General features: G+C 39.7%; 1 protein-coding gene across 1 annotated transcript; it reads left to right on the top strand.

Annotated features, from left to right (window-relative positions):
* Positions 1-8,155: 8,155 nt before the first annotated feature.
* On the top strand, positions 8,156-11,900 carry LOC128599299 (uncharacterized). The gene is made up of 4 exons (XM_053610812.1): positions 8,156-8,516; positions 8,837-9,111; positions 10,706-11,767; positions 11,896-11,900. Exons 1-4 carry the CDS (start codon positions 8,494-8,496, stop codon positions 11,898-11,900), a joined length of 1,365 nt encoding a protein of 454 aa, XP_053466787.1. The 5' UTR covers positions 8,156-8,493.
* Positions 11,901-11,954: the final 54 nt, after the last annotated feature.

Raw genomic sequence — 11,954 nt, 5'->3', positions numbered from 1 at the left:
AAAATAATAATAATAAAAAAAAAGATAGGCAATGTCAGAATCCAGAAACAGGTGTGGGTCTGGAGATGTACAAACATCATAAACTAGGCTAAAGAAGATTCTTTAAACACGAGGACAAAACAGGATCAAAAACCGGGAAACATGAATAAAGAACAGAGGCTCAGTATGGTACTGGCGTCAAAACACAGAAAAAACAGACCTCAACGTAAATGAATACCTACAGGAGATTTAGGATGACATGTTAGACACCACTGTCCACCACCATCATCAAAAATACCAATTGAGTGAATAACATGAAAATGTTTCTTTGCAAGAATGAAATTTTTTGGAAAATTGATGTTTGAAACGTTGAATGTTGCTCTTTTCTATAGAACAGTAATCCAAAATACATTTTTAAAAAATCTAAAACAAAAAAATGATATATAGAAATGAGTGTCTAAGACTATTCCTGCCCTTCAAACCTAGGAATATGTGGTGTGAGATGACACATGTTGAGCCCCATTCATCCACTCCTTTTCTGTTGGAGATCTCACACAAAGCTCGACCTCCACTTCAGGACATATGCAGAGATGTGTCCAAGGAAGTTCCTCTCCAACAGGCCGAGTCTCATATCCAAGGATCCCCACAAAGTAGTGCTCTGTCTATCAACTCACCGACGAGGGCCAACCGTATGGACCTGCTGAAAAGGGGCTCCCCAAAATCAAAGGCTCTTGAGAATCTGAGAGCCAAGATCCAGCAGCAGAGACTGGAAACCATATCTTCAAGTCCAGTGATTGAGATAAAATGTCAAGATCACATAACCAGGAAAGTCTGCAGAGTGAGTAGCAAAGGTCTGTAATGTATCTGAGCTTCACTGAACACTAAATGAGCAATGACATCATCAGATCTCCTATAAAAATAGATATAGAGGCCTATAAGGACATCATAGGCCGTTAAATTAAATTATAATGTAATATGGTGTAATGATTCCTTTGGCCAGGGGAAGGAATAATAACAAGTATACCTGTGTCTCGATGGAACGCCAACACAAACCCATCCTCAGTCAAAGACCACCATATGAACCGAGCCATCCATGGTACTGCTCCAAGAAAACGTAAGAAATGACTCGATGGGATGCTTCCTGTGTCAAAATGCAATAAAATCTGAATATATCTTATTAACACCTTCTTGAGCAACATGATATCTTATGCCAGAAAAGTGCAATAACACAAGGTTTTGAACAATTCCTTCGTAATTATATAGAAGAACATTATGCATACATATCTGCTTGGAGAGATGCCCAGAAGCTTGTGAAAGAGGTCTTAGATTCCCAATGCATCAGGGCCTCAGAGTCTCAGGAGGACAACACCAAGAGTATGCTGCAGAATTCAGTACTCTTATTGTGGTACAATATACTTCAACCATACGACTATCATAAGATCCTGCCTCTAGTGTACAGTAAATAGATTTGCAGATTTTAATCAAGTTGTGTTTAATTTACAGAGCATAAGGGACAATTCACACAGAAGAATCGCCAACAGACTGCAGCATTGAACACTCAAGGTGGTTCAAAACATAGATCTAATGAGTCAAATGTGACTGAGAAATCATGCTGTCATTCCCCTAGAAATATTTCACATCCACCTAACCAGGAAACAAACCCTCCTAGTAGCTCTGGAAAAAGCAACTCTGCATGGCCATTGTGTTTGAAAGAGAAGGAGAATGAAGGTCCTGCCAAACAAAGTACAGCACAGAGGCAAAAGGCACAAGAGGTGCATGAATACATGCATCGACAAGTCCTTGAGAGGAGGAGAAGGGAACGACATATGAGGAGAAATGTGGAATTTGAGCAGGAGAGGAAGAGAAGGAGGGTGCAGGACATAGTAAAAAAGCAAAAAGACGCTCTCCACAGGACCAGGAAACAGCAGACACAAGAGTCTGCGGTAAGAGTCTGAGGTGTGTCTGGAATTAATGCCCTGCAGCTTAGTGAACAAATAGTATAGCCATTATTTCCAATGCACCGGTCCATTTAAATCAGCTGCATAAACTTCAGTTCAGCCTACTCTGTGAAGTGCGATATATTAGGAAACCACTTTTCTTCTGCTGTGTAATTTCAACCACTCTTCGCAGTATCAAGTCTAACTGAATTGCAGCTGTCAAGGTACCTGCTGTTCAACTGAAACATAAATCTAATGTAAAATTCTGTTACCTTGCTTTCTTTTCTTTTCTTTCTTTTTTTTTTTTTTTACTATTTTTTCTGTTTTAGGATGCCTGTAATCAAAAGTTGCTTTGGGATTTCAGTGCTACTTTTTTGACTCTATAAACTCTCTTTTCAGTGGTGATCCTAAATACAAACAATCCGTTTACTTATGTTTTTACATACAGTCCACCATATCACAGGATGTTTTCCAATAGGCCTAAAGCAATGATGATCAACGATGAAATGAGTCTATAAAATGAGTCCCATTGCGTGAACAATGCTAAAAGTGGAAAGCCAGAAGAGATGTTTACAAATGTGTAATTCACATGGAAACAGATGTAGAGGCTGTTACACACACACACACACACACACACACACACACACACACACACACACACAGTAGTAGACAAGTGTTTCATCGGAGTAGGCTCTGATGCTGTCTTTCATAACATTTAATTTCTTAGAAAAGCAAAAATGCTGACAAAGGAGTATATGCTAATAGTAGCAAGATTCCTGGACTGCAACTCAATGCACAATATGCTGTTTTGGATACATCCAGGTGAGGGCAGCATTCACTAGTATTAGGTTTCAATGTTTTCTTGTTTTAGAGTAAACTCATAATGTGCCACGGTTAATTATATTACATATGGTTGGTTTTATTGTGCGTTTCTGTTTATGTGGAAGAACTTTGCAGATGGAGCTGTTTTCTGATGCCCGGTCTAAGACCAACAATCCTGTGCACCTGGTTGATGTGAATAGCTCTTTGATTATCCAGGCTGAGGCTCAGAGACACAGAGTGGAGGCTCTCAGAAAGACGATAGCCTCTCTGGATGCACGTGTGAAGAATGAGACTGTCAGGCTTGGCATCACTGGTCATAAAGAAGGTCTGACATACACAAGGCCCACTGATGATAAACATGAATCTGCAGACAGAAAAAATAATAAAAAGGCATCTGTGTCCATTAATGGAAATGGACCCATGAAGAAAGAAAGAAAAATCAGTGTAGGTAAGTGGTTAACTTGGTCACTGACAGATAAACAGGCTCCATCCCGAAAAGGTATAAAGACCAAGAAAGAGAACTGAGTGAATTTCTGAATGTGTATTGTAGATGAGCAAGCTTGTCACTCTGCACTACACAGTGAACAGAGAACGACTCAATGCACATCAGATCAAGGTGACGGCAGTGAAAGCACATATTCTACTAGCAAGGTAAACTTAAAATTAGGGTGTGACAGAGGATGAGTATATTATATACTCAGTGCTGAGTTTAACTTGTACTGATATCATAATGTCATGAAAATTATGATGTATACATCCTTTGCCAGTCTATAAAAATATGCAGTTCACAAACAGCCGGCTGTACTATAGCCTACTGTAGTACACCATACATTTATACAGACATTTTATCCAACATAAATACCCGCTGTGTGCAGTGGAGTGATCTGAGCGGGATGTACAGTCAGGGACAGTTCCAGTGCCACCTCTCATTGGCACAGAGTCAGCAGTTTGTCTGGGAAGAGGAGCTCAGGGCACGCCAGTTCACTGCCCTCTTCAGGCTCCGAGAGAAAGCACTGTGGGAAAGAACTCAGGCCGAGCTCGCATGGTTGGAGCACTGTAAGAAGTGAGTATTTTTCAATAGTACAAATTCATACTAGACTTGTGTTGCTTTTAAAGTAAATATGTGAAAAGCTTTTACTCATACTCATTGGTCATTTTATCTAATACATCTACTATATAAATCACTTTTTGCACAATTTGTCAGCCTCGCTCTACCCCATCCATTAGTGCAAAGGGGCTGCCTGATTGTAGACTGCGGGCTATGATTCATTCTCTCAACCGCAGTGACACTGAGAGGGTAATGGCATAGTAGTGTGTGCTGGTATGAATGTATCAAACACAGCAGTGTTGCTGAGAATCTGAAAGTGTCACTGCTGGGTTGAGAAACAGTTCACACCAAATATATACAGCCAACCCCCATCTATTATCATAAACTGAACAGTAATAAAGGGCTAGAGGACACTTAACACAAACTGGAAAATGGAGAATATTTTTTTTAATATATATTTTGTAACTGCACCTACAACATGGACCAACAAAGGTGGTGTGTATAATAAAGTGGCCAGTAAGTGTACAGTGTTTGTAAACCTTTCTACTATAACACTGTTGAATTCTTGAATTTGGTTGGACAGAATTTGTTGTTTAATTTTTTATAAGAGCACAGCTCTGACAATAGTGTAAATAACTAAAATTCGTTCTACTGTTATATTTTCTATAGCAACAATTCACAGACATTTGTGCAACCCAGTAATAGATATTGCTTTATAGTGCTTATTTAGTGATGAGTTTTAAAGTTTAATACAGTGGTGCTTGAAAGTTTGTGAACCCTTTAGAATGTTCTATATTTCTGCATGAATATGACCTAAAACATCATCAGATTTTCACGCAAGTCCTAAAAGTCGATAAAGAGAACCAAATTAAACAAACGAGACAAAAATATTATACTTGTTCATTTATTTATTGAGGAAAATGATCCAATATTTCATATCTGGCAAAAGTATGTGAACATCTAGGATTAGCAGTTAATTTGAAGGTGAAATTAGAGTCAGGTGTTTTCAATCAATGGGATGACCAGGATGATCAGTTGAGTGAGTGCTTTGTTTTATTTAAAGAACAGGGATCTATCAGATACTGATCTTCACAACACATGTTTGTAAAGTATATCATGGCACGAACAAAGGACATTTTGAAGGTCCTCAGAAAAAAAGATTAGCTGATTCTCATCAGCCTGGAAAAGGTTACAAAACCATCTCTAACGAGTTTGGACTCCACAGTCAGACAGATGGTGTACATATGGAGGAAATTCAAGACCACTGTTACTTGACCACTAGGAGTGGTCAACCAACAAAGATCACTCCAAGAGCAAGATGTGTAATTGTCCACGAGGTAACAAAGGAACGCAGGGTAACTTCTAAGCAACTAAAGTCCTCGCTCACATTGGCTAATGTTAATGTTCATGAGTCCACCATCAGGAGAACACTGAACAACAATGGCACACTGCTGCCCTTCTGCAGTTTGCAGATCACATGAACAAGCCAGAAGGCCAGTGGAAAAATGTTTTGTGGATAGATGAGCTCAAAATTAACTTTTTGGTTTGAATGAGAAACGTCATGTTTGGTGAAAGGAAAACACTGCATTGCAGCATAAAGAATCTTATACCATTTATGAAACATGGTGGTGGTAGTGTCATGGTTTGGGCCTGTTTTGCTGCATCTGAGCCAGGATGGCTTGCCATCATTGATGAAACAATGAATTCTGAACTATATCAACGAATTTAAACGGAAAATGTCAGGACATCTGTCCATGAACTGAATCTCAAGAGAAAGTGGGTCATGCAGCAAGACAACGACCCTAAACACACAAGTCATTCTACTAAAGAATGGTTAAAGAAGAATAAAGTTAATGTTTTTGATTGGCCAAGTCAATGTCCTGACCTTAATCCAATAGAAATGTTGTGGAAGAACCTGAAGCAAGCAGTTCATGTGAGGAAACCTACTAACATCCCAGAGTTGAAGCTGTTCTGTACTGAGGAATAGGCTAAAATTCCTCTAAGCTTATGTGCAGGACTGATCAACAGTTACCGGAAATGTTTAGCTGCAGTTACTGCACCAAGGGGGTCATGCCAGAAAGCAAAGGTTCACATACTTTTGCCATGCACAGATTAGAGATGTCACTATACCAAAAATCTAGTAGTTGGTACCGATACCACCAAAAGTACACGATACTCGATACCAAAGTCAATACCACGGTGTGGTATAAAAATAAAATTATTATTATTATTAAATTTAAATACTCTCCTGGAGAACATCCTCCTCTGGCTGATACTGGCAAAGAGAGAGAGAGAGATTTTAGTTATCAAACACCGTCTGACAACGAGTGGAGGCTACAGTGGAGGTGCACTCCTAAACGCACGCGCACACACCCCTTATACTCTGACTGCAATCATTACTTTAAATTCACTGATATGGTGGCAGGCCAAAAAGATTTATTAAAAGCATGAACGTTTGAATAATTATTAGTGACATTAGGCTACATTTAGCTGACAGGACACGGGGTGAATGGTGATGCATGGTGCCCATTAGGAGGTAGTTTATAACACTGCAATGCGTTAGCGTCGTTAACAAATAACTGGCTATCGCTAACATTACACAGAGCATAACGTTAGCTTCACAGCCACAATGCCAGCTGCCTGTAATATAGGACCGTCTTTCAGGTGCTTCACCAAATTCCAGGTGTTTCCTCGCTTTGTTTGAAATGAACGATAGCATCTGTTGCACACCGGCTTCAGAGCATCAATTATATGTTTGTTGTCATCCGCCTCGAATGCGAAGTATTTCCATGTTCCATACCACATTTCCTCTCAACGAGTCTCAACTTCTGTAGTTTTTCCCGTGTGCTTGTAGGCGTTGTTCTTCTTCTTCACCACTTGTCGACCGACTAAAACACTTGCGCGTATTTGCTGTCCCCTTCAGGTCCGGAAGAATTGCAACCTCGGTACCTCCATTAGAACCGGTTCCAACGCTGCTCCAGAAAAACAAGTACCGTCACGTTTTAAGAATGTTGGTACCGAGTTGGTGCCGAAGTATCGGTTCTCGTGACATCCCAAGCACAGATATGTATTGGATCATTTTCCTCAGTGAATGTCCGAGCATAATATTTTTGTCTCATTTGTTTAATTGGGTTCTCTTTGTCTACTTTTAGGAAATCTGATGATGTTTTGCAACATATGGAAAATTCTAAAGGGTCCACAAACTTTCAAGCACCACTGTATATATTATGTCCTTTGGGTTGCTTAAAGTGCTCTTGATCAATTACTTGAATCACAGTCATAAGTGTTATTTTATAATATGATTTGTTTTTATCTCCATCAGGAATGCTTTATCAGAGGAGGATTCTGTGACTGAAATCAAGCAGAAGCAGGAAGAAGTTGTAAGCAGACTGAGACACGAGGAGGTGAAAACTGTACATTTGCCTTTATTAAAAAAGCATTGCATTATGCATTGTAAATTCTTTCAACTGTTTATTTTCTATAAACTCCATACATGTATTATAAGTAATAACATGAATTTTCCAATTTTTATATATCTTACTGCCATATGATTTATTAACAGGCAGAGATCCACCACTGGCGCAATGTATGTAAAAGTGGGCGGCAACAGCGTCGTCTGCTGCTTTACCATCACAGAGACATCCTAGACATCAAGAAGTTGACTACTCACTTTCGACAAGTGCTAGAGAACCAGGCCATGACTGAGACTGATGCCAGGCCCAGAGAGACATCTTCAGCACTAGTAACCACTCTGCATCTTCCTGCCTTCAGCTTACATCCTGCCCTCCAGTCAGTGTCTCTCTATTAATAATTGTCATCATATGAAAGGCCATAAAAGCTATCACTGTACTGGGGGGAAGGATTTGGGAAGGAGAGCTGGATTTTATCCACCATGTATCCACAGTGCTCAGGTGCCGCTCCACAACCATGCTGTGTTATTTCTTATTTTCTGCAGGAGGGAAAGAGTTTAATCACAAAGCCTGGGATTATACCAGCTGCCAGAGGCGAAGATAAGCTGCCAAGTAAGCAGGGGAGGCAAGTGTCGCCATTCGCTTCTACTGTCATGCATTAAACAGAGGAGAGTTATTTAGTAATGTTTTACAGTGGCCATTGAAGTCCACTCTGGTTTGACGTGCAACCTCTTAGGGATTTATGAAATACTGCAGTGCAGCATTTAGCACACACCAGAGCCGTGAAGCATTACACACATCACTAGGCAATTTTTTTTAAGCGTAAGCCTGCAGCACAGGACGGGAATACCATGTGCTTGTTGTGTTAGGTGTGCACTGTACTCTATCACTGTTACAATGCACCACTCAGAGTAATTACTCTAAGTAATGGAGGGAAGCAGAGAGAAGGAGAGGGAGAGTAAAGAGGGGGGATGGATGGGAGAAGCAATATCATTGGAGAGAGAGAGAGAGTGAGAGAGGGAGAGTAAGTGAGAGAGAGACAGTGTGTGTGTGTGTGTGTGTGTGTGTGTGGGAGAGAGAAAGAGAGAGAGGGAGAGAAGAGGATATTGAAAAGGAAAGGAGGGCACGGCTGAAGAGAGGGATGCAGGCTGCTGTATGCTGCTTTTACAGCTCACACTAAGATGGGACTGCAAGTGGTGATTTGGGGAGTGGCTGCAGTTTCTCACAGGAGATCCTGAAGGAGGATAGTCTAATGTACCTCGATCGACCTTAGATTCTGTGGCTCTATCATGCCACTATGCCAGCCATGAACAGGCCAGGGTAGGTATAAGACAAGTCTCGTTTTTCTGTCTGTCTGTCTCTCTCTCTTTTGCATGCAAGGCCTGAGTGTCTTTATATTACATAATGAAGACTTGTGACTTGAAAACTAATACTGGTGGAAAAAAGACATCAGGGATTCCATGAGAGTGCAATGCATTTCTGAGAAGATCAATGCTCTCTTTCATGTGGGATGATGAAGCGGTTTTATGTGACTCTTGTGCTGAGAAGCTGATCCTGCTGCAACATGAAGCCGTCAGGATATGGCCTAGACTGACCCTAAGTCAACAGAGTGAAAGCTAACTTTACTTTTGCTTCCACAGGTTTCTTACTAAAGCAGGCCTGAGGAGACTTTTAACAGCAGATGAGGTATGGACTCTTGGGAGGAAGAGAAGTTTGGGAGAACATAATATCCCAACAGAACAAGAGATCCTTCAGACAGCAGGGTCCAAAGATTCAAGTGATCCAAAATGTTTCTCAGCATACAGCCATTGCAGCAAGCCATGCCATAACACCAGCACGGAGAGAAAAGTAAAAAGAGAGGATGGAAAACCTTCACGTAAGCAAGAATCATTGAAGGCAAACTCTAACGGTTACGGTGGGTCAGGTTTAAAAGATCCTTTTAAAATGTAGATCTAGCATGTTCTAAAGTTGTTTAAACACTTGACTGTAATTATTGGTTTTCCCATGGTTAATATTGTATCCTGTTAAAATATTGTCAAAATATATAACAAAAACATTATTCTCTTATTTAATTTTAATCACAACTATAAAACTTAGTACCTATTTGATTGCTTTTAAACATCAACACTAAATCATTCAGTTTCAGTGGTGATGTACAGTATATGTCCAGCATTTTTGCTGACTCATGCTCTTGGCTGAGTGACTCAATCGTTAGTTATATACTGACCTACTGTGGTAGATAGAAAATGCATAAATACCGTCAATTCCTGAATTATTTGACCCTTCATGAAAATTAACAAAATGTATATATAACAGGGACCGAATACAAATTCAGAATGAACAAATAAACATATACAGTACATATACATATAAATATGTGTACATGTAATATAAATAAAACCTACAAATACACATATGAATAGGAGGCACTTGCCAGAAAGGTTCACAGGATGTGCATCAGGACTGAGATCCCACAGGACAAAACAAGTACAAGTGGGAGGTTGATATTTTCATGCAGGAACAAGCAAATGGTCATATATTAAGCTTTTGGGATAAACAAATGTAATGCATTTACAGTGTTCATTTATTCATCCTTAGTAACTGCCTGTTCAGGATTGCAGTGGTTTAAATTAAGCTACAACTATGAAAGTGGGATTTAAAAAAATATCTAAATATCTAATTATGAAGAGCAAGAATTCACAGGCCATGCTGACAGTGATGGATATTTCCCCCTCTGTTTATTTCCCAATATTTTCCAGTGGTTCAGTGGCATAGTTTTTCATATGTTATTTAAAAAAAAAAAAAAACCTTTAAAAATCCAAATACAGATACACTATACGGCTAAAATTTTCTGGTCACCTGACTGTCGCACTTATCTCATTCAGATTTGATTTCCCTTTTATCTTATAATAACCTCCTCCACTCTTCTGGGAAGGCTTTAAACTAGATTTTGGAGAGTGGTTGTGGGGATTTGTGCCCATTAAGCCACAAGAGCATTAGTGATGTCAGGCACTAATTTTGAGCGAGGAGGCCTGGGATGCATTCTGCGTTTCAATTCTCCCCAAAGGTGCTCATTGGGGGCTACAGCATACAGAGATATTCTATACAACTATGTGCTTATAAACAGTACTGAGTATCATCATGCAATCATATAAATCAAAACATCAATCTTCCCAAGACCACCAGCCAAAAAGATTGAATCTAACATGCTGATGATGTTCTTGGCCAAAAGGTTTCATCTGACCACAAGACAATTTCATTTTGTGGGTTGCAACAACAGAAATTGTGGAGAGTTCAATTGGTTGAGTACAAATGTTTGTCATTTTTTTTTATATCTGTTTTTGCCTATTCTTCTGGTGTGTGCCAATAATTCAGGAGTTAACTGTATTTTCATATTCATAGTTTAATTATTATTATTATTATTATTATTATTATTATTATTATTGTTGTTGTTGTTGTTGTTGTAGACTTTCTATGGTATTTTACTTGAGGTGCATTTGTCCTTACAGAGCCTAAGCCTGTGAAAAAGGTCAAGAGCCCTTTGCAAAAAATTGATCCTCATCCAAAGGTGAGCCCAACGAAAAGCATTGAAATACACTCAGGAGAAAAAGTCCATTGGAAGACTCTAAAGGATGTGCATCATTTCACATCAGAACACAACCAGCCTAGTTGTGGAACATCTGACAATGCCCCCATTGTGTCCTGTTTGTCCTCCGACATAGAGGAAGATCTGCCCTATGATTTTGAAGACATACATGAAAAACCTGGAGAACAAACAGAAACAAGGTTTCAAGAGACATTGAAGCCACATTCATCTTCATTTGAAATGACTATAGACTGTGGTGAGGTAATAACTGATAATCTGACTCTTTATGTGCAGAACAGCCATCAGTCACAAAGTGTGGTTTTCAACAATAACCATGAGATTTGTGATGTGTCCAGGAAGTCAAACACAGCTTATACTAAGACACATGAGATTGATTTAGTCTCACAGATCTCTGAAAATCTGAAGTGGCAGAACATAAAAGATCAAATCATAGATAAACCACTTGTTACAAATTCAGTCCAAGCCTTAAGTAGCGATATAAAAAGGACTGACAGCCCATCCTGTGATGATAGCCTTTCTGAGGCAGAAGATAAATCAGAACCGTTTTCCCTCCAGAGTGAAGGACTGGTCTGGTCTGAAGAAGAGAAGGATATTCAAAGTGAAGAGAAATCTGAAGCAGGCACCTTTGCTTTAGTCTATGCTGAGAAGTTTACTGTCATCCCAGAATCAACTCCATACTGCCACCAGTCCAACATTAAACACTGCGAAGTATATCCCTATGATATGCTTCATAATGAAAAGCAAATGACGGCAGAGTCCAACCTGTCAGAGATCCTCTCTCCTGTAGATGAGGTCTTGTCATATGGAAGTGCTGAGCTTCCTCCATCACTTAAAGGAGGAGGTGGACCAGGACTAGACATCAACAGTTTACCACCTCCTCCACCTGCATTTGAGATTATCACATGGACTAGTGAGGAGGATATTCCAGCTCCACCTGACTTTCTTGAAGACACTTCCATTAATAGTGAGAACATACCTCCTCTTCCTGTGGACTTGTCTTGGAAGAGAGATACAGAAAGGCCAAGTGTGACAAATGTTAATAATGATGCTAACACTGGAGATTTGTGTCAAGTGCTTTCTCCTGTAGAACAGGATAAGGAAGACGAAGGTTCTGAATACACTTGCTCTCTTCCTGTGGATGACAGTAATGA

Source organism: Ictalurus furcatus, chromosome 22, assembly GCF_023375685.1.
Source record: "Ictalurus furcatus strain D&B chromosome 22, Billie_1.0, whole genome shotgun sequence".
In the NCBI taxonomy this organism is placed as follows: domain Eukaryota; kingdom Metazoa; phylum Chordata; class Actinopteri; order Siluriformes; family Ictaluridae; genus Ictalurus; species Ictalurus furcatus.
Note: the sequence above shows the minus strand (reverse complement) of the source record. Positions and strands in the feature narration are given on the sequence as shown.

Excerpts from the sequence above, each read along its gene's own strand:
- LOC128599299 (XM_053610812.1), top strand. The coding sequence starts at position 8,494 with ATGCCAGCCATGAACAGGCCAGG. Across the intron at positions 8,517-8,836 it reads CCAGCCATGAACAGGCCAGG|GTTTCTTACTAAAGCAGGCC; the intron begins GTAGGTATAAGA and ends TTGCTTCCACAG. Across the intron at positions 9,112-10,705 it reads GGCAAACTCTAACGGTTACG|AGCCTAAGCCTGTGAAAAAG; the intron begins GTGGGTCAGGTT and ends TTGTCCTTACAG.